Source organism: Trachemys scripta, chromosome 16 (assembly GCF_013100865.1).
Source record: "Trachemys scripta elegans isolate TJP31775 chromosome 16, CAS_Tse_1.0, whole genome shotgun sequence".
NCBI lineage: Eukaryota > Metazoa > Chordata > Testudines > Emydidae > Trachemys > Trachemys scripta.
Window position 1 is genome coordinate 24,195,600 of NC_048313.1, and position 21,147 is coordinate 24,216,746.

The 21,147-nt window shown below is 54.4% G+C and overlaps 2 protein-coding genes across 3 annotated transcripts in view; one reads left to right on the top strand and one right to left on the bottom strand.

Moving 5' to 3' along the window:
• The window catches only part of TESPA1 (thymocyte expressed, positive selection associated 1), a 26,271-nt gene that overhangs the window by 1,003 nt on the left and 4,121 nt on the right, over positions 1 to 21,147 (top strand). Inside the window, exons 2-9 of one of the 2 annotated variants that reach the window (XM_034793016.1) lie at positions 12,266 to 12,472; positions 13,172 to 13,214; positions 14,659 to 14,708; positions 15,079 to 15,132; positions 15,660 to 15,696; positions 16,126 to 16,227; positions 17,462 to 17,670; positions 18,566 to 19,809. In XM_034793016.1, coding sequence (XP_034648907.1) covers positions 12,307 to 12,472; positions 13,172 to 13,214; positions 14,659 to 14,708; positions 15,079 to 15,132; positions 15,660 to 15,696; positions 16,126 to 16,227; positions 17,462 to 17,670; positions 18,566 to 19,809 — 1,905 coding nt within the window. In that variant the 5' untranslated portion in view covers positions 12,266 to 12,306. The remainder of the gene's footprint in view (positions 1 to 12,265; positions 12,473 to 13,171; positions 13,215 to 14,658; positions 14,709 to 15,078; positions 15,133 to 15,659; positions 15,697 to 16,125; positions 16,228 to 17,461; positions 17,671 to 18,565; positions 19,810 to 21,147) is intronic. The other variant, XM_034793017.1, reaches the window with a different exon arrangement.
• LOC117889148 (ADP-ribosylation factor 5-like) lies at positions 8,340 to 8,939 on the bottom strand. The gene has a single exon (XM_034793018.1). The coding sequence runs from the start codon at positions 8,918 to 8,920 to the stop codon at positions 8,378 to 8,380; it is 543 nt and encodes a 180-aa protein (XP_034648909.1). The 5' UTR covers positions 8,921 to 8,939; the 3' UTR covers positions 8,340 to 8,377.

Below are 21,147 nucleotides of genomic sequence, written 5' to 3' on the forward strand. Positions count from 1 at the left end.
GGGGGGGGGGGGGGGAGAGGGGGGGGGGGGGGGGGGGGGGGGGGGGGGGGGGGGGGGGGGGGGGGGGGGGGGGGGGGGGGGGGGGGGGGGGGGGGGGGGGGGGGGGGGGGGGGGGGGGGGGAGGCCGGGGGGAATCAGTGGTTTCACCCTAGTAGAGTTGGCATATCCATGCTGAAGCATTCGTGGCCCTTTGCTTCTCTGTCGGGAGGGTCTGTGGCTGCCGTCGCCCAGCCTGTGGTGGGGACCTGGGGGGCAGGTCAGCCCCGGTCTGTTTTGTTGTGGTGGGGCTGAAGCTTCTAGTGTGGCTGCAGCTGCCATTGTGGCGCTGGGGATGGGGGGCTGGCTCGTGTACTGTGTGTGCCCTTCCCCATGGCACCATGGGCAATCAGACTCGCAGCTTCCCAGCATTCCCCTCATTGCCCAGGAGCCAGGGCTGGGGCCTGGGGCGGCCTCGTCCCATGGACTCTGCAGCATATGGCAGCATGGGGAGCTGGTCCAGCCATGGCAGTGCCTGGGAGGGGGCAGGATACTCTCAATGACCCCTGTGACTTTGGTACCGTGCCTTGGGAGCCCTGCGCCTCTGGAGGTGCCAAGCCCAGCACACTGCCCAGCTGCAACAGAGCAAAACTGCACAAGGGCAGCCTGGCAGGCACCGGTGTCACTGCAGTGGGCTATGCAGCCTTGGCCAGTTTGACTCTGCATCAGGGAGGGGCCAGGCTCTGCTTCGGGTCCTTTTCTTTTCTTTAAGATTTCCATTTTGGAGGGAGAAGGGGGAGGGGGAGATCAGTGACAGGGTTTAAGGGATAGAAGGGGGGGGTCTGTGTCAGTGTTTAGGAGATAGAAGGGGGTGAGTGCCAGGGTCTGGAGGGAGAAGGAGGCTAAGTGCTGGGGTCTGGGGAATGAAAGGGGTCAGGGTCTGGGTCTGGGGGAAGAAGGGGGGTCAGTGTCAGGGTCTGGGGGGAGAAGGGGAGCCAGTGTCTGGTTTTGGGGAATAGAAGGGGTATCAGTGTCAGGGTCTGGGGGAGAAGGGGGGCCAGTGTCTGGGTTTGGGGGATAGAAGGGAGGTCAGTGCTGTGGTCTGGGGATAGAAAGTGGGTCAGGGTTTGGGGGGAAAGTGGGGGTCAGGGTCTGGGGGATAGAAGGGGGGTCAGTGCTGTGGTCTGGGGACAGAAGGTGGGTCAGGGTTTGGGGGGAAAGGGGGCCAGTGTCTGGGTTTGGGGGATAGAAGGGGGGCTCAGTTCTGGGGTCTGGGGATTGAAGGGGGGTAAGGGTCTGGGGGAAAAGGGGGGGTTAGGGTCTGGGTTTGGGGAATAGAAGGGGGGTCAGTGCTGTGGTCTGGGGATAGAAGGTGGGTCAGGGTTTGGGGGGTAGGGGGGGTCAGGGTCTGGGTTTGGGGGATAGGAGGGGGGGCTCAGTGCTGGGGTCTGGGGATAGAAGGCAGGCCAGTGCTGGAGTTTGCAGGTAGACGTGGGGTCAGTGTATGGCTGTCATTCTCATGGTAGAGAGGCTTTCTCAAAGAGGAAGGTGTTGCAATGTTTTCTTGTGCTGGTCAGACACTGGATTCTCCTGATCTCTGGGAGTGCGTCCCACAGCCAGACCCCCCTGACTGGGAGTGCGGGGTCCCCAGCTCTCCTGAACTCCCCTGGGTCTGAGATCTGCACTGTCCCAGAGGAGCACAGCTGTTGCGGTGGGTCACAGATTGAAATTCGATCTCTGGTGTCGCTGAGGCTCGTCCCATTAGCTGCGGTGCTGATTTGGACCAAAGCTTTAAACCAGCACAGGGAGTTGACGGAGCCAGTGAAGGGACCTGAGCACAGACCTGATATGTTCCCAGGGGCTGAGCCATGGAGAAGGTGGGCAGCCACATGCTTAGGGTGACCATATTTTCCTAAAGGGAAAACGGGACCCTGTGTGGGGCCAGCCTGAGCCCTCCCTGCCTCCCGCCCACAGTGGGCTGGTCTGAGGTCCTCTCCCGCCACGCCCTGGGGCCAGCCTGAGATCCCCTCTCTCCCCGTGTGCGAGGCAGCCTGAGCCCCCAGCTGCCCACCTGTGCAAGGACAGCCCAAGGCCTGCCTCTCTTCTCCCCACATGCAGGGAGGCCCGAGGCCTCTGCCATCCGCGGGGCCAGCCCAGCCCGAGCTGCTCTCCTGAGCCCTTCCTCCCATGTGGGGCTGGTATTGCTGCTGCCCCCCCCCCAAGTTCCTCTGTGCCCCGCTAGGGGTCGCACCCCCCTTTTTTTTGCCAAAACGGGGCATTTGTCCCATTTGCTCTTCCCAATGGACGATCACACAAATGCCCAGTTTTGCCAAAGAAGTCAGGACGATCGGGACAGGGCTTAAAAAAGGGACTGTCCTGGCCAAAACGGGACTCACGGTCACCCTACTCATCCTGCACCAGCTGTAGCCTGCACATTAATCAGCCTCAGCGCCAGTGAGTTAGGGTAACCCAGCGCGGAGATAGGGTAACCCAGAGCCAGAGAGGAGGGCAGAGTTTCCCAGCAAGCTGGAGGTGAAAGGCAGCATTATACTGAGGGCAGCTGGGGGTCCAGGCTCAGCCAGGGGTCACACAGCACCCCGAGGCGCTGACCGCTGGGGGCCGCAGCCTTGGATGGAAGGTGGTGACAGCTTGGCCAGTTATTCAAAGCGTTTCCCCTTCCCAAGGGTTGGAGTCTCCCTCTCTTGGTCTCTTCCAATGTCGACTGGAGCCTGTCTCTGGAAGAGGTGTTAGGCAAACCCAAGTTAGCGGGCTCAGCAGCACAGAGGGACTGGGTGACATTCTCTGCCCTGAGCTATCCCAGAGTCAGACTAGAGGGTCTAATGGCCCCTTCTGTGGATCTATGAATAATTTCCCAGTGGCTCCTGCAGACTCTCCGTGGCTGCTGCTCTGAGCAGGGGTTGTTTGTGATGTGCTGGCTGAGCTGGGCGACTGGCGCCTCCTCAGTCATGTGACAAGGCTTCTCCACAAGATGGCCACGCAGGCACTTCAGCCCCAGACACTCATGCAAAGATCGATTTGCAGGAGGATTCACAGCACTTCCCCGTGCAGCCAATATTTGCACAGACACAATCCCGCTTGCACGGGTGCTCAGGAAACGCAGGCGGGTTTGTGCTCCATCCGGGAGTGCACAGGGAGGCTGGGGAAGATGGCAGTGGAAGCGGACAGGGAGTATGATAGGGAGAACTCTAGAAGAGCTCCTTGTTCAGAGTTAGAAGAAATTGGACATTTCTGAAGTTCTTTCCTGTGGTCACAGGACACAGCCTGTTGCTGCCTGTGGTGACCTCAAGCTCTTTGGCATTACCCCAATCGTGGGGGGTGGAGGGGTCCCCAAACATAGGCATCTTGCTCAGGCAGGACCCCACTCCAGTTCTCACTGTGGCAGGAGCCATCAAGCTAAACCAAATCCCGGCATTGGAAGTGATGGTGCAGGGCATGTTGGGGCCCGAGCGGCCCCTTGGCTGTGATTGGGGCATGGCCACACATTCAGTGGGGTGGGATGGTGGCATTGGCCCTGATGGTGCAGTGAATGCTGTCTCTCTGACCGACTGGCCTGGCAATTCTCCCATATGGGGCATGGATGTACGGGGGGTTCTGCTTCTAGTTTCTCAGTGAATGTCTCGCTGCACACTGCTTGCTCTGCCACAGGGCCGAGATCTATTTGCCCTCAGCAGGGGGATGGTGCAGAGAGCTCCCCCTCTGGCACCTGGCAGGGTGCCTCACACCAGCCTAGCAGAGACAGCAACTTAGGGAACTGGGCTGAGACCCTCCCAGCATGTCTTACATAGGCCCTGAGCCACTCTCAGATGCTCATGACTCCTGGTCTGGGCCAGCACAAGACCGATGGCCATGGGCCCCACGGCTGTTGGTCATGTGATTTAGCAATGCAGCATTTATGATATCTGCACGGCTGCAGGGGGTGGGCGGTGGTTTCGGTAGCTGCTGCTGGTGCAAGAATCCCTGAGCTATGCTGATGGAGGGTGAGTCGCTCACCTCCCTCGCCTGGACACCTGGTGTCTGCCCAGCTGTCACGCTGTAGGAGTTTCCATCTGCAGGAGGGGGGCCACAATTTTCCACTCTGTGATTGGGTGGGGTTATCACAGGCCACACACCCCACTGCCCTGGGGTATATATGTGGGGAGGACATGTGGTACCAACCCCACTGTGGGTAGGACATAAGAACGGCCATACTGGGTCAGACCAATGGTCCATCTAGCCCGGTATCCTGTCTTCCGACAGTGGCTGGTGCTAGATGCTTCAGAACAGAACAGGGCAATTATCTCAGAGGTTTAAGGTTACCCAGAGCATGAGGTAACAGCCTCATGGCTGGCTAACAGCCATTGATGGACCTATCCTCCATGATGACTTTATCTCTTTCTTTTTTGAACCCAGTTATATTGTTGGTCTTCAGAACATCCCCTGGCAATGAGTTCCACAGCTTGACTGTGCTTTGTGTGGAGAAATACTTCCTTATGTTTGTTTTAAATCCGCTGCCTATTAATTTCATTGCTTTGTGCTGCCAGGCCACTGTGCCTGACAGTTACCCCAGCCATCTGGCTGCACAGCAGAACCTCATGCCAGGGCCCCAATTTCGTAGAATTTCTGATGTGTCCAAATCAGGGCTCATCCCGCCCACTCGCTCACAGATGGCATGAGCTGGGAGTAAGGGGGAAGGAGCCCACAGAGCCCATGAAGAGATGAACAAAAGTTTATAAAAAGATCCCCTGACAAACGTGCCTCACCTGAGTTAAAGCTAAATTGCCCTGTCTTCACTGTTAGGTGCCCTGTGCTGGCTAATTCGAATTCGGAATACACCCCTCTTCCCATATAGACACACCCTGGGAATCACTCTGGGCGCTGGGAAGGGCAGCAATTCATACAGTCATAGATTCCAAGGCCAGAAGGGCCCACTGTGATCATCAAGTCTGACCTCCTGTGCAACATAGGCCAGAGACCTGCCCCTAAATAGTTCCTGTTTGAACTAGAGCATAAGATAAATCCAGTCTAAAATTGCTAGTGAGGGAGAATCCACCATGGCCCTTGGTAAACTATTCCCAGTCTGAATTTGTTTAGCTTCAACATTCAGCAGGGATCATGTTAGAATCATAGAATCACAGAATATTAGGGTTGGAAGAGACCTCAGGAGGTCATCTAGTCCAATCTCCTGCTCAAAGCAGGACCAACCCCAACTAAATCATCCCAGCCAGGGCTTTGTCAAACCAGGCCTTAAAAACCTCTAAGGATAGAGATTCCACCACCTCCCTAGGTAACCCATTCCAGTGCTTTACCACCCTCCTAGTGAAATAATGTTTCCTAATATTCACCCTAGACTTCCCCCACTGCAACTTGAGACCATTGCCCCTTGTTCTGTCATCTGCCACCACTGAGAACAGCTGATCACCATCTTCTTTGGAACCCCCCTTTAGGTCGTTGAAGGCTGCTATCAAATCCCCCCTCACTCTTCTCTTCTGCAGACTAAATAAGCCCAGTTCCCTCAGCCTCTCCTCGTAAGTCATGTGCCCCAGCCCCCTAATAATTTTTGTTGCCCTCTGCTGCACTCTCCAATTTGTCCACATCCCTACTGTAGTGGGGGCCCAAAACTGGACACAATACTCCAGATGTGGCCTCACCAGTGCCGAATAGAGGGGAATAATTACTTCCTGCGATCTCTGGCAATGCTTCTACCAATATGCCGTTGACCTTCTTGACAACGAGGGCACACTGCTGAGTCATATCCAACTTCTAATCCACTGTAATCCCTGGGTCCTTTTCTGCAGAACTGTTGCTTAGCCAGTTGGTCCCCAGCCTGTAGCAGTGCATGGGATTCTTCCTTCCTAAGGACTCTGGAGGACTCTGCACTTGTCCTTACTGAACCTCATCAGATTTCTTTTGGCCCAATCCTCCAATTTGTCTTGGTCACTCTGGACCCTATCCCTACCCTCCAGCATATCTACCTCCCCCCAGCTTAGTGTCATCTGCAAACTTGCTGAGGGTTCAATTCATCCCATCATCCAGATCATTAATAAAGATGTTGAGCAAAACTGGCCCCAGGACCAACCCCTGGGACACTCCACTTGATATCGGCTGCCAACTAGACATCGAGCCATTGATCACTACCTGTTGAGCCCGACAATCTAGCCACTTTTCTATCCACCTTATAGACCTTTCCACCTTATAGACTTTTATCCACCTTAAAGGTCTTTTCACCTTATAGACCTTTTATTGCTAGATAGAAGAGCCCATTCAGAAATATTTGTTCCCCATTTAGGTACTTACAGACTCTGATCAACTCACTCTTAACTTTCTCAGTTCTGGGCACTGGTAATGGGAGCAGTTCCGGGTGCTGGTAACGGGAGAGGTTTTGGGTGTTGGGAACAGGAGAGGTTCCGGGTGCTGGGAACGGGAGTGGTTCTGGGTGCTGGGTGTGATGGATTCTCCCTGGGGTGCCACCTGGAACAGAGGTACCACTGAGCCTGACTGGCCCACCAGCCTGGGCTTCCTTTACACTGTGCTGCTGTGACAGATCCTCAAGCCCCCTCCAGCACACATACAGGTAGGGACACTTCCAACTGCAGGTACACACAGATGCTGAGATCAGATCAGCGTGGGAAGGCTCAGCTAAGGAACTGCTCAGTTACTCAAGTGCACACCCCACTTTGAAGGGTAAACCCAAAATTATACCATCTTGCGCTGCACAGGGAACTGTACAATGTAAGCTCATAAAATTTGCCCCCTCCCTCAATGTGGAGAGGGATATACACAGCTTTCTGCTCCAAGCAATGACTCACACACACACACTGGTTTTAGACAAAGCAAAAATAAATTTATTAACTACAAAAGATAGATTTTAAGTGATTGTAAGGGATAGCAAACAGATCAAAGCAGATCACCTAGCAAATAAAGCAAAAATGCAATCTAAGCTTAATATACTAAAGAAACTGGATATGAGTACCAAATTCTCACCCTAATTGTTGGTTTAGGCATTTTGCAGAAGTTCTTGAGGGAAAGCTGCACTTGCAGCTTAAACCCCCAGGTATTTCTTTCACAGTCTAGAAATCCCTCTAGCCTGGGTTCAGTCCTTCTCCCCCAGTTCAGTCCCTGTTCCTCAGGTGTTTCCAAGAGTCTCCTTTGGGAGGGAAGTCAGTGAAGAAACATGATGATGTCACTCCCCTGCCTTAAATAGCTTTTGCATATGGCGGGAATCCTTTGTCTCCAACTTTAGTTCCCACACCTTTCAGTGGAAAAACACTAGTATTCTGTGATGGAGCCAGTACCAGGCAACTTGGCCACATGTCTCTGTAGGACCATAGCAGCAAGGATTTCCCTACAACCCCCCCTACACCCCTTCTGAATTTCCCCAATATCCCCCCCCCCCCAGTTTTGTGTATTAGTTATATGCAGTGTTGCCAATTTAGTGATTGTTTGGAAATTTGAATTGAAATTGAAACATTAATACATACACTTTATATGCTGTTAAAGTATGATAAAATATGTGTATCTGAAAAAGTATAATAAATTTGAAAAGTATGAATATAGACTAGCTTCCTTATACAGCTGTTGTTTTTATGATGTCAGTGCCTTCATTTCGGTGATGTTGGCCAAATTATGATTTGTAAGCAAAGTCTAAATGAGCTCTCCCTGACAGCTAGTGATGAACTGGGGGGAAAGAATTCAGGACCAGATTGTATTTACAGTCACACCTAATCTACCTAGGTATCCAGCAAACAGAGCTGTGTTGCCCAAGTGATAGATTTTGGCTGGGGTTGGGTTATAAATCACTTGAATCATAGAATATCAGGGTTGGAAGGGGCCTCAGGAGATCATCTAGTCCAACCCCCTACTCACACCCCCAGATTTTTTTTTTTCACCCCGGTTCCCAAAATGGCCCCTTTAAGGATTGAACTCACAATGCTATGTTTAGCAGGCCAATACTCAAACCACTGAGCTATCCCCCCCCCGCTTTTTTATGCAAACTGGTGGAGTTTTATTACTAAATATACAATAGCACATTACACAGTCAGAGTCCCAGCCCAGCCCCCTCCCCCCCCCCCAGAGAAACAATTATAAGTTTGTGGAAGGATAAAAAGGAGAAACGGTTCTGTTCTGCAGTGTTGTGATGGTCAAAGCAGTTACCTACGGCTTTCCCCACAAGCTGCCAATGGAGGTAACTGGAACACTGCCACCCGCTCAGTGCTTAGACACACCCGGCCCCCACCACTTCCCTCCCTTCTTTCCAACAGGGCCTGCTGGAACATGGCACAGGCTCCACTTAATAAGAACACATTCAGTTGGGTAGGATGGTTAGCATGAAAGTGCCGTCTGGGCAGCAGAAGGCAGGAGCACGGCTAATGGAGCTGGCTGAAGAGTCCTCAAGGTTCAAGTTCTAGCGCTTGGAGAGCTCGTGCGATAGCCAGTCCAGTCCGTCATAGAGACCAGTGCCTTGGGTTGCACACGTTGCCTGCACATACCAGGTTCTGCTGCGGAACGTCTGCAGGCCCAGCTTGTCGGTCAGCTCGCTCACTGCCATGGCATTGGGTATGTCCTGCTTGTTAGCAAACACCAGCAAGACTGCATCCTGCAGCTTGTCCTCCTGCAGCATTTTCTGTAGCTCATCTGCAGATTCCTGCTCTCTCTCTCGGTCATTGCTGTCCACAACAAATATGAGGCCCTGTGTGTTCTGGAAGTAGTGTCTCCACAGGGGTCGGATTTTGTCCTGGTCACCTACATCCCAGACGGTGAAGCAGATGTTCTTGTATTCCACTGTCTCAACATTGAATCCGATGATGGGGATGGTGGTGACGATCTCGCTCAGCTTTAGCTTGTACAGGATGGTGGTTTTACCAGCAGCGTCCAAGCCGACCATGAGAATCCGCATCTGCTTCTTGCCGAAGATCTGAGAGAAGATGGCGGAGACCGTGAGGCCCATGGCGGCGGGAGGCGGAGGCCGTGCTATGAGCCCCGAGGCTGCCAATACCGCCGCTGTGGGGGGAGGGTGAGAATGAAATGTTGTTATTCTTATTGTATGAGTAAAGGGCAGTAGAACTGTACTTAGCCTGTGCTGATTGAGGGCATCAAGAGAGAGGGTGGGGACAGGTGTTTTACTTGATGGTCTGCCTGAGTCACAAGTACTATTTGACCTACCCCTCTCCACTGTTTAAAGACAGAGCTGATTAGGCTCCATAGATAGTCTTTTGTTTTGTTAAGTGACCACTACAGCTGAATTCACTGATAATCAGGTCTAAGTGGAAGAGACAGGCCCAGACTGCACTAGCAGCAAGGTTCCCCCACTGAGAGCTCAGCTGAAATCACTGTGAGCTGGGTGGAACCTCAAGAGTCATGTGAACAAACATGGGTGTGGCATCATACTTTCTATTTAAGCAGGAGATACCACACCCTATAAACTGGAGGCCAATGTTAAGTGCATTATCACTTGTTCATCCTGAAGTTGAATACTGGTTCTGAACAAGACCAGCAAATGCTCACTATCTTTCTGCAAGAAACTCAACTGACTGGCTAGAAGCATATGGTGCAACAGTGAAAGACTCAACAGTTGAAAAAGTGAAGAAGTCTCTCACCACATTCAAAAAATTTGCATACATGGCTGATGAACGGACCGATTCAAATGGGTAAGTACTAAGTCATTGTGTACGTTATCTTGATGTCAGTTGTAGGCCAGTAGATGCATTTCCAGATGTTCAAGTTATAGAAGACACATTGGCTGCATCTGTGACAACCCACATCTTAGAAGAGTTAAATGCTTATCAATTGGACCCCAGACAGACGGCTGCTTGTGCATTTGATGGAGCTGCAAAGTTCTCTGGAAGACATGGTGGAGTACAAGCTTTGCTCAGAGAAAATTGTAACCCTAATCTCTCCTATACACACTGCAGGGGCCATCTACTCCAACTAGCACTAGTACGAGCTGCAGACTCTTCAAAAGACATTTATATAAATTTAATGTCTTCATTATATTCTTTTTTCAGCAAGAGTCCAAAAAGACTGAATATATTGGAAAATATAGACGATACGCTGAGACTGAAGTTCAAATTAGTCCAACCTGGGAAAACCCTCTGGCTTTCTCATGAGCGATCCTTGGCTGTTGTCTTCAAATTACTCCAGCCATTATTACTGGCTTTGGAAAGTATCTACCAAGATGGGATGGATCGAAGTAGTGAGGTTGGTGGATTACTTTTGCTACTACGTTCAGAGAAGACCATTGCCATTCTCTCTCTTGTAAGTCTTCTATTGAAACCACTTGGGTCATTAAACAATGCCATCCAGGCATCTGCTACAACAGTAGTAGATCTTTGTCCAGCAATAGAAGCTACATTTGGATCAATCAGAGAGCTATCCATTGAAAAAGTACTGGAAGAAGCAAAGACTTCAGTTCAGAAGTTGACTAAGGTATTTTATGGGGGGAGGAATAGCTCAGTGGTTTGAGCATTGGCCTGCTAAACCCAGGGTTGCAAGGTCAATCCTTGAGGGTTCCACTTAGGGAACTGGGGTAAAAATCTGTCTGGGGATTGGTCCTGCTTTGAGTAGGGGGTTGGACTAGATGACCTCCTAAGGTCCCTTCCAACCCTAATCTTCTATGATTAATGAAGGTATTTATATTGAATCCTTAAGTGAAGAGGACAAGAAGTGTTTAAGACAACTGAAAAAGTACACAGACTTGATTCTTAAAAATCTACAACTGCGACTTCTAGATTCTACTCAACCTCTACATAGCTCTTACAGATCCCTGTCCTATAAAAGTTGAGTGGAGTCAGGCACTACCAGCAATGGGGCTGCCATGTGCTCAGGACAGAATAAAGAATTTGAACACAGAGTGGAATATCATACGATGAATGAATGAAGATTTGACTTCAATTTCTTTTTTATCATCACTAGTGGCTCAACCTGATCTTTATGCTATGTTTCCTGGGATGAAAGAAGTAGGAATTCATCTCTCGCTACTCCCAGTCACGACAGCTACAGTCGAGCATTCTTTTTCATCACTGAATGAATTTTGTGTTCTGAAAGAAGTCGCCTTCTGCCTGATCATGTGAATGAACTAATGAGGATATCAATTGAAGGAATGGAAATACTGGACACACAAGAAGCCACCAAAGATGAACGCGTTGCATTCAAAAAGTTCATTAACAGAGTTGTGCAAAATTACAAGAAACCAAGAGAGACATAGAAGTCGTACTTCATAGAATGCTTGAGTAGCCAACTTTAATTTGTGTGATGATTTCAAAACATGAGTTAAATCTAATAAAATGGCCATGAAACAGTTTTCAGTTTTTACTATGGTGCCATACAGCCCACCTTCACCCTCATGGTCTCACCCCTCATTGGCCCTGACCCCCCCCCCCCACAAATTCGAACACCCCCCTAATTTCAATTCCTGGGGAAAACACTGCATAGCAGCCATGTGTCAGAGGCTGTTTGTAGCATCCCCAGGAAGGCTCCCCGATGGGAGATAAGCATCTTCTAAGACCTATTGTTCTTCCTAATGGCCCTTCCCAGCCAGCCATCTAGACTGATTGCATTCTGCCTAGTGGGCATTCCCCAGGTGTACACACATTGGTAATAGATATATAGACAATATTCCTAACTTCAGATAGCAAAATGATTCATGCATACAAAAAGCATAATCATATTCAGTAAATCATAACCTTTCCAGTGATATCTTACATGATCTATCATGCATAAAATACATCATAGTTATGCCATAATCATATCATAATAATATTACTATGAAGAATATGGGGCATAATGTCACACTGGGAATGGAGCTGGGACTGGGTGCGGTTGTGAGTACTGGGACTAGGCGAGGTATTGGGTGCTGGGAACGGAAGCAGTTCTGGGCGCTGGGGAATGGGAGAGGTTCAGGAAACTGGGACTGGGTGCGGTTGTGGGTGCTGGGAATGGGAGCAGTTCTCGGTGCTGGGAATGGGAGAGGTTCCGGGAGCTGGGACTGGGAGCAGTTGTGAGTGCTGGGAATGGGAGAGGTTCTGGGTGCTAGGGAAAGGGAGAGGTTCCAGGCACTGGGAACGGGAGAGGTTCTGGATGCTGGGGAATGGGAGAGGTTCCGGGTGCTGGGAATGGGAGCAGTTCTGGGCACTAGGGAACGGGAGAGGTTCCGGGTGCTGGGAGCCCATGGCAGGCATGGCTCCCCTGGCAGGCTGCAGAAGGCAATCCCTGGCTGTGCCCTGTCAGCAGAAATCACAGGAGGTGTGGCTCAGCTCAGACGTGGATGCACTGACTGACTGTTGGTTTCTCTCAGGGTCTTGGCTCTGCCCAGAAGGTCCTGTGGCCCTGCGAGCCATGGAGGCTGCATCAGTGCTGAGCCCCTCATCCTGGGAGAAGCGCAGAGCGTGGGTCCGGCAGAGCCGGTGCTGGCGTACCACTGTGCTGGAGGAAGAGGCAGCGGTGGCCGTGCAGGATGTGTCTGGGCTGCAGCCACCGCATCTAGACGATGTCTTCCTCGAAGGTGGGAGAGCAGCTAGGGAAGTGGGCAGGGGTGGGGCGTGTGTTTGGGGGAACCCGGGTTCTTTCTTTAGCTCCTGTGCTGTACTTCCCAAGAGGTAAGTGCACGGTGGGACTTGGACAGCGTCCACTCTCATTCACCATGAGCACTGGGCAGAACAGCACCTGTCCCGCCACCTTTTCAGATCTGCAAAAACATCCCTGAAAAAGTTCAAGTAACTGGAAAATTTTCCCATCAAATGACCCTGGCTCTTGACCCCGATGACCCCATTGCAGATCTTGTGCCCAGCCCTGTGGCTGCTTCCCTGACCCTAACAGCTCATTCCTGAGGCCATGGCCCCCAACCCCAACCCCTGCCCCTGTTCCTGGGGATGAGACTCTCCCTGCAGAGTGGCCAGGGCCAGGACTGGACCTTCCCTCTTGGCCTGGCACCCTCTGTCTACAGGAGGAAGATGCTCAGTGCTCAGCCCGAGAGGTGAAGCTCCCACCCAGTGGAGATCCCACTTCCCAGGAAAACCCACTGAGATCCCCAGGCTGGTGCACCCACCCTGCTCATCCCAACGAGCACGCTGTTCTGGGGTGGGCCTTGGGGAGGTCATGGGGCTGTTGGTACAGAGAGGTACAGGGTGGGAGTGCTGGGCTGAGAAGGGGGAGGGGAAAGGCTCTCTCTGGTTTATTTGATGGACTTTTGTATTTCCAACAGGAAGCTCCTCCAGCAAGATTGAGACCTGGCTGCAGGATTGTGGGTGAGTCCAACTGCCCTCTGTGTGTAAGAGTGTGTGTGTGTGTGTGTGTGACTGCTGCCACCTGCTCTGTGTGTGTGTATGTGTGTGTCTGCTGCCACCTTTTCTCTCTGTGTGTGTATGTATGTGTGTGACTGCTGACCCCAGCTCTGTATGTGTGTGTGTGTGATAGAATCATAGAACCATAGGGTTAGACGGGCCACAAGGGTCATCTAATCTAACCCCCTGCCAAGAGGCAGGATTTGTTGTGTCTAAACCATCCCAGACACATGGCTGTCCAGCCTCCTTTTGAAAGCCTCCAGTGAAGAAGCCTCGCAGGGCGTCTGTTCCACGGTCCTACTGTTCTTACAGTTTGGAAGTTTTTCCTGAGATTAAATCTATATCTGCTGTGCTGTAGTTTAAATCCATCGCCTCTTGTCCTGCTCTCTGTGGCAGGAGAGAACTTTTCTCCATCTTTTTTATGGCAGCCTTTCAAGTATCTGAAGATTGCTATCACTACCTGAAGGAGTTTCCAAAGAAGATGGAGCTCAGCTGTTCTCAGTGGTGGCAGATCAAAGAACAAGGAGCAATGGTCTCAAGTTGCAGTGGGGGAGGTTTAGGTTGGATATTAGGAAACACTATTTCACTAGTAGGGTGGTGAAGCACTGGAATGGGTTACCTAGGGAGATGGTGGAATCTCCACCCATAGAGGTTTTTAAGGCTTGATAAAGCCCTGGCTGGGATGATTTAGTTGGGAATTGGTCCTGCTTTGAGCTGGGGGTTGGACTAGATGACCTCCTGAGGTCCCTTCCAACCCTAATCTTCTATGATTCTCCTCTGTTCCAAATTAAACATATTCAGTAACTTCAGCCTTTGCGTATATGGCTGGCATTCCACCCCTTTGATCATCTTTGTTGCTCCCCTCTGGATCTTTTTCAGTTTCTCTCCATCCTTTTTATACAATGGTGACCAAAATTGGACACAGTACGCCACATGAGGCCTAGCCAATGCTGAATAGAATGGTACTATCACCTCCCGTGTCTTGCATGCTATGTCTCTGTTAATGCACCTAAAATTGCATTTGCTTTTTTTGCGACAGCAGCATGTTGCTGACTCATGTTGAGGCTGTGATCACCACAACTCCCCGATCCTTCTCAGCAGTGCTGCTGCCAAACCAGTTATCCCCCAGTCTGAATATGTGCATTTGGTTTTCCTTCCCTAAATGTAGCATCCTGTCCCTCCCCTCACACCCATTGCACATCACTCCCTTTTTCCATGGGGCTGGACACCTTGTACTCTCTCTGGGGGCAGAGGGCCTCAGCGAAGTTATAGGAGTAAGAAGTTGCATTGGGGGCAGTAGGGAGAGACCCCCTCAGTCTGCAAGGGGATCGGGGGTCCTAGGGAGACCGTGACACTTGAAATAACAATGACATTGATAGCTGCTAACGAGCTCTTCTCTCTGGCTCAGGGCGTCCATGGAGGTCCTGCTTGAGGAGCCTGGCCTGCCTGCCCCCTATGGTAGGTTGCTCTCCCCTGTGCTTGGCCCCTTCCTGGTGTCAGGACCTGGCACTCGGAGCTGGTTTGAGCTGTGGAGCTGAGAGGGAATGGTCCCGGGGGAGGGAACCAAAGGCCCAGCCGGGGGGGGGAGCAGAGCCCCTGTGCAGGTCACTGCATGTCACCAATCATGACCCTGTGCAGGGACCAGCCTATGATCAGTGAGCCCCACTCATTGTGGGCAGGGGAAAGTCCATGGACCGAGCTGCCCAGCCCTGGGTGCCCTGAGCACTCCCAGAACCAGGACCCCCTTTGCTCCCAGTGAGCACCCTGCCCAGCCCAGGGCTTGCTTGCCCAGCTCCCAGGGATCTGCTCAGCCATTGCTCTCTTGCAGGATGCAGCAGTAACGGGACCAGCTTTGAGGACGACTTGACACTGGGAGCGGAAGGTACGGTTCCCCCGACAGCAGGGAGTGGGGCCAAAGTCACCCCTGGTGTGGGGCAGTTCACATCTGCTCTCACCAGTGTCAGCGACCATGGGGCAGCACAGCCCTGAACCCAGCAGGCGTGTGATTTCCCTGCCACCTCCAGGGGGAGGAGACCAGGCACTTGGGATGAGCCGAGCCCGAATCCCCCGGCTCATGTGGGGGAGGGGGCTGGATGTGCTCAAATCCCTTTTCCGTCCCTCAGCAGTTTGATCCCCCAATGCCCCTGGTCCAGCATGTCAGACCCAGCCACCCTGTTGGGCAGGCACCGGTACAGCGTCTCGTAAACACCCTGACCAGCCTGGGCCCCAGGTATCTTGGCAAGGGCAGCTGGTTCTGGGCTGACTCACTCTCCCCAGTGCCCCACGTGAGGCCTGCCTCTGGGTGCCCAAGGCAAGGGGAGCCCCAGGGGGTGGGGGTGCTTGGGGTGCCAAGCTGGGATTCGGAGACACCCTGTGTTACTCACCCATTGCTTCTCCTCGCTCTTCCAGCTCTGTTGTTACCTAGGAATGACAAAGCCGCGGGCAGGTGAGAGTCCTGAACCCCCCCTCAGGGGACTCTGAGCTCAAGCTCCCCCCACCCCAGCCAGCCCTGAGCCCTCACAGGCCCCTGCAGGTCCTGCACCAAAGCTGCCCGCCCCCTCACGTCCCCTCACACCTTGTCTCCACCTGCCAGCCCATACCTGGGCAGGAGCACGCCCTACGTGGCCCACCCTGCACCTGCAGGCCTCGCTCCCAGCAGCCCCCTTGAAAACCTCCCCCAGATCAGGCCCTGCACCATGTGTGTGGGCCTCATACTCAGTTGCAGGGCCTGAGCCCTGGGGTGATGTAGGGCAGGATCTGGTGCACGGATGTTACTGGCCAGGGGATGGTGACCAGGACCCTGGCTGGGCATGACCCTGGCCAGGCCACGTTACCCCTAAATGTTTTTGACCCTCCCCTGCCTTCTCTGCCACAGCAGGACCCTGCTGGAGAAGCCCTGGCCAGGCCGGTACCTCCACCTCGGGCACAGCATGGCATCCAGTGCCATCTCCGGTGGCACCAACAAAACCACCTCCAGGTAGGACCCCGAGGACCTCAGGACAGGACCCCAGGGATTGGTTGGTACTTCCCGTCTGGCCTTCAGCTCTGTTGAGGCAGATACAGCCAGTCCCGGCCCCTCTGGGGGGAAGAGGGGTGGGCTCAGCTGCATCCAAGCCAGATCTCTTGGGGGTCCTTCAGCCACAGCCAAGCATTCCCCTTTGGTGTCTGTACAGCTGTGGCAAATTCCTTGGAATAGCCCCCACCCCAACCCAACAGCCTCCAACCTGAGACTCACTGGCCTCAGCCAGGGCACTTGGAGAGGAAGGCCCGGGGCAGGTAGGTAATGGGACGGGGGTATGGGGCATGGGGCATGGGGATGAGGTGTGGCAGTGGGGATGGTGTTTGGGGATAGTGTGTGGTGGGGGATGGTGCGTGGGATGGGGCATGGGGGGGAGCGGTGGGGATGGTGTTTGGGGATGGCTCATATTCACGGGGAGTGTGTGGGAATGGGATATAGTGAGGGGTGGGAGTGGGGACGGTGTGTGTGGATGGGGTGTGGGGATGGATTATGCTGGTGAAGAGGTGAGTGCGGATGGGGCGTGTCAGTGGAGATGGGTTATGCTGGTGGGGTTGGTGTGTGCAGATGGAGCGTGGTGGTGGGATGGGTTATGCTGGTGGGGTTGGTGTGAGCGGATGGAGCGTGGTGGTGGGGATGGGTTATGCTGGTGGGGATGGTGTGTGTGGATGGCATGGTGTGGGGAATGGGTTATGCTGGTGGGGATGGTGTGTGCGGATGGGCCATGGGGATGGGTTATGCTGGTGGGGATAGTGTGTGTGGATGGGGTGTGATGGTGGGGATGGGTTATGCTGGTGAGGATGGTGTGTGCGGATGGGCCGTGGGGATGGGTTATGCTGGTGGGGATGGTGTGTGTGGATGGGGTGTGGTGGTGGGGATGGGTTATGGTGATGAGGATGGTGTGTGTGGATGGGGCGTGTTGGTAGGGATGGGTTATGCTGGTGGGGACGGTGTGTGCGGATGGGGCATGGTGCGGGGAATGGGTTATGCTGGTGTGGATGGTTGTGGCGCTGGGGACCCGGTGGCTGGGACCTGGCAGTGATGATGGGCATGGCAGTAGGGACGTGCCATAGGGATCGGTTATGCTAGTGGGGATGGTGTGTGGGGTTTCCCCCTGCTCTGACCGCTGCCCCGGCAGGAGGGGTTATCCAGCCCCATCACCCCATCTCAGTGCACTGTGTTGCTGTCTCTGCAGTGTCTCTGAGATCCTGGAGCGGTGGCAGGAGGATGCTGAGGAGATTCTCTACAACTTGGGCTTCGTCCAGGACGAGCCTCAGGCCACAGCCCGGATCCCGGCCCGGTTCTTCTCAGCTCCTTCCCAAGCCAAAGGCATCGATTTCCAGCTCTTCCTGAAGGCCCAGGTGCAGCGCCTGGAGATGGAAGATCCCTGCCTGACCCTGGCCAGTAGGTGTTGCTGGGGTTACCTCTCCCACGGTGATGCCTGGGCACTCCAGAGGAACCTGGATAGTGGGGGGGTTAAAACAGCCTGGCCGATAAACCTGCAGTTGGGGGTAAGAGGCCATGAGCTGTGCCCAAGGCTGGGACAGCCTCTGAGCCCTGCCACCCTGCCTAGCCAAGCCCAGCTTACTGGCCAGTCACTGCACTCAAGGGATTCATACCTGTGGTGCCAGAGGCAGGTTCCCATTGCAGTCGCTGCTCCATCTCAGAGACCGGTGCTCGGAGCAGAGGCATGGGCCGGCCTGCTCTGGGGCTCTGCCCGGGGAGCAGAGCTGGGCTGGGGTGGGGATAGGATGTGCCAGTGGGGAAATGAGGTATTGGGACGGGTCATGGCAGTGGAGGATGGTGTGGGGGACCTAGTGGTTAGAGAAGGCCATTAGAAGTCAGGACTCCTGGGTTCTATTCCCAACTCATCCCACTCTGAGCAGCCTTGGGCAAGTTGCTTCCCTTCTAGTGCCTCAGTTTCCCCACTTGTGAGCTGGGCAGAACGAGATCCACTGTAGTGAAGTGCATGGAGACCCTCTGATCCTTGGGGAGTTGTGTTTCTGCCCCCCTCTGCCCCCCACAGGAACCCCCTTCAACCAATACTGAACGGGCCATCAGAAGAGTCTGGTTACTACAGTCAGGTTCCACTCGCCAGCTCCCCACAGCAACCCTGCTAATAGAGCCACTGGCATCGAGGCCAGCAGGGACTGTTCCAACCACTAGTCTGTCCTTGGGCATGGCCCATGCGAGAGAATGCCCCCAGGGACTTCTGGCTCTGTAACTTCTGCTTGGCCATGAGCATCCCCAATCTCTGCCTAGCATCTGACCTTCCTCTCTCTCCTTTCCATGCTGCCAGGTCGGTTCCAGCAGGTGCAGGCACTGGCTGCGACGGCGGATGCTTTCTTCTGCCTCTATTCCTATGTCTCCAAGACCCCCCTGCAGAAGATTTCGCCGGCCCAGGTTTTCTGGGCCTGCCCAGAAATCCCCAACTTCTGGGTCGTGCCCGCGAAGGCTGAGGCTGCATCTCCTGTGGACCGTCTGAAGAAAGCCATCTCCAAGATGTGCCTGTACACCTCGCCCAGAGCCGGGTCCCCGCGGAGAGCTAGCAGGGTACCCAGCTCCCGGAGGAGCAGCCTGGGCAGGGTGGTACAGGAGGTGCTGGAGAGGGTGAAGGAGGAGCGGTTCCGATTTGACCAAACAGATATAGAGGACATGGAAGGGGCAACCCGTGAGATGCCCACGGGGACATTCCAGTGCCAGCATAGAGTGGAGAGCTCCGTCCAAGAGCCACCATCACCGGAGCTGGCAAAGAATGTTTCAGAGCATCTCTGCCATGGAGGTGAGGCAGCCCCCACTTCTCCAGGAGGGAAAGGAGAGCTCCACGCAGTGCCAGCCCCAGCAAGGCTGCAATGGGCCCCACAGGGGCTACCTGCTGGCATAGTCGGGGCATGTGCAGAGGGGGCGGGTAGTCCAGGCTACCAGGAGAAGAAAGGCCCTGGAGAAGCCCCTATGGAGATGGCTCCTACCAAATGGGAGGTCTCCGTGGACGCATCCTGCCCTTCAGGGGGAGCAGGATCTGATGAGGAGGGTTCCTATGCTGGAAGCACGGCTGCACCATGGGCTTGTCTCATCCCCTCTCCTGGGACACACTACACGGCCACCAAAGCCATGGGCACTGTCGGGACAACGTGGTTCCATCCGGAGCCCAGAGAGGGGCTCAAAAGTGAGGCTGGGTTCGCCTTAGACTTGTCCAGGGCCCTGAGCAGTGATGATGCAGGCTCCTGCATAGCCCAGCTGCCCCACCCAGGGGGGCCTCCAGGGAAGGATGGGCTGGAGGCCTACAGAGGAGCTCTCATGTGCCCAGAGGAGCTGAGGACTGAAGGCGAAGGACACTCACCGCATAGAGGGAGCTCCCACATGTGTGGCTCCCGGGACGTGGCACATCCCCAGGGGCAGGATACCAAAGTCCCGGGGCCAGCGTTGCTCTCCCTGGAGGAGGTTCCTGCTTCGTGGGTAGCAGGCGGGGGCTCCATGCTCCATGGGCCCTGCTGGGCACCGACGCTGCCCCTCCAGGAGGATGATTCTTTTGAACTAGAAGAGGTGGGTATAGACATGGGGATGCCCTGAGCCTAATCACTGAGCTCCTCACGGGGGGAGGAGGGGAGAGGAAGAAGTTCCACCCTCCACCTGCAGGGAGTGCCCCATAGATAGCCATGGTCACTGCATCCCTGCACTGCATGCATGCCTCAATGGCCCTGCCCCTGGCCCGGTGCGCCTGTACCTCCCCACCTCCAGCTCCCAGCACGCAGCACTCAATTCCCACAGCAGGGAGTCTGACTAGGCCAGCGCCTCACAGGGACAGCTGGCCATGCCCTTGCTTGGTGACAGACTATGGAATGCACCAGCTGCCTGGGACGGATCCACTGCAGGGCAGCTGTGGGCCACGTGCAGGGAGCTGCCTGGGTGGGGCTCGGGGGCACGATTTGACCCTTTCTGTTGGCTGGGCACAGAGAGAGTTCAAAGAGCCGGAATGACAGGATGACAGGAGTGATAGCTGGCTAGACACTGAGTAGGGCGGCCTGACACAGTCAAGGATGAATGGCCAGCAGAGGGCAGCTGGGCTCCGGTGCAGCAAACGTCCCTTATGCGCTAGCAATGATCCAGGCTGTTTGGGTTTGAAAGATCGAAAGCTTTAAATGAAGCTGGTCCCAGGAGGGGAGGGAGCCGAGGATGATGGGGTCGGCCTCCTGTAGCAGCTGGGGAGGAAGACGCAGGTGGAACAGAGGCAGTGACACACTCTCATGCCTCTTTGAAGCACTAGCTAGTGCAATGAGTCCGTCCAACAGCATCCTGACAGAACCCCTTCACGGCAGGGCAGCTGCCCACTCCCTGCCCCTTCGCTGAGTACCCAGGCTATTGCATCTTTAGCGTCCTCCACCTGGCACGCACCTGTGCGCACACACATACACACACACTGGCATAGGCGCTACTCTGTGGGTGCTCCGGGGCTCAAGCACCCACCGAAAAAATAGGGGGTGCTCAGAACCCAAAGGGCTGGATTTTTTGTGGGCCCTGGCTCCTGGACTGTGACCCCACCCCGCACTCCGCCTGCGCTCCACCCTGAGCCCCTGTCCGCTAGGGTTACCATACGTCCGGTTTTTCCCGAACATGTCCGTCTTTTTGGCAATCAAACCCCCGTCCGGGGGGAATTCCCAAAAAGCCAAACGTGTCCAGGAAAAATACTCCCTGGCTTAACTTAGAGCGGGCGCCGGGGGCTGCTGTGCTCCCTGACTCCTGGGCTCTGTAAGAGCCGAGCTGCCCGAGCGCTACCGGCTTTGGGCAGCCCCCATGCCTCTGGACCCTGAGCCCTAGGCCGGGCACTTTCTCTCCCGGGCTCCGGGGATGCAGGGTCCAGAGGCATGGGGGCTGCCCAAAGCC

What these genes read in the sequence shown, in the direction of transcription:
- LOC117889148 (XM_034793018.1), bottom strand. Translation starts at nt 8,920, where the DNA reads ATGGGCCTCACGGTCTCCGCCATCTTCTCTCAGATCTTCGGCAAGAAG.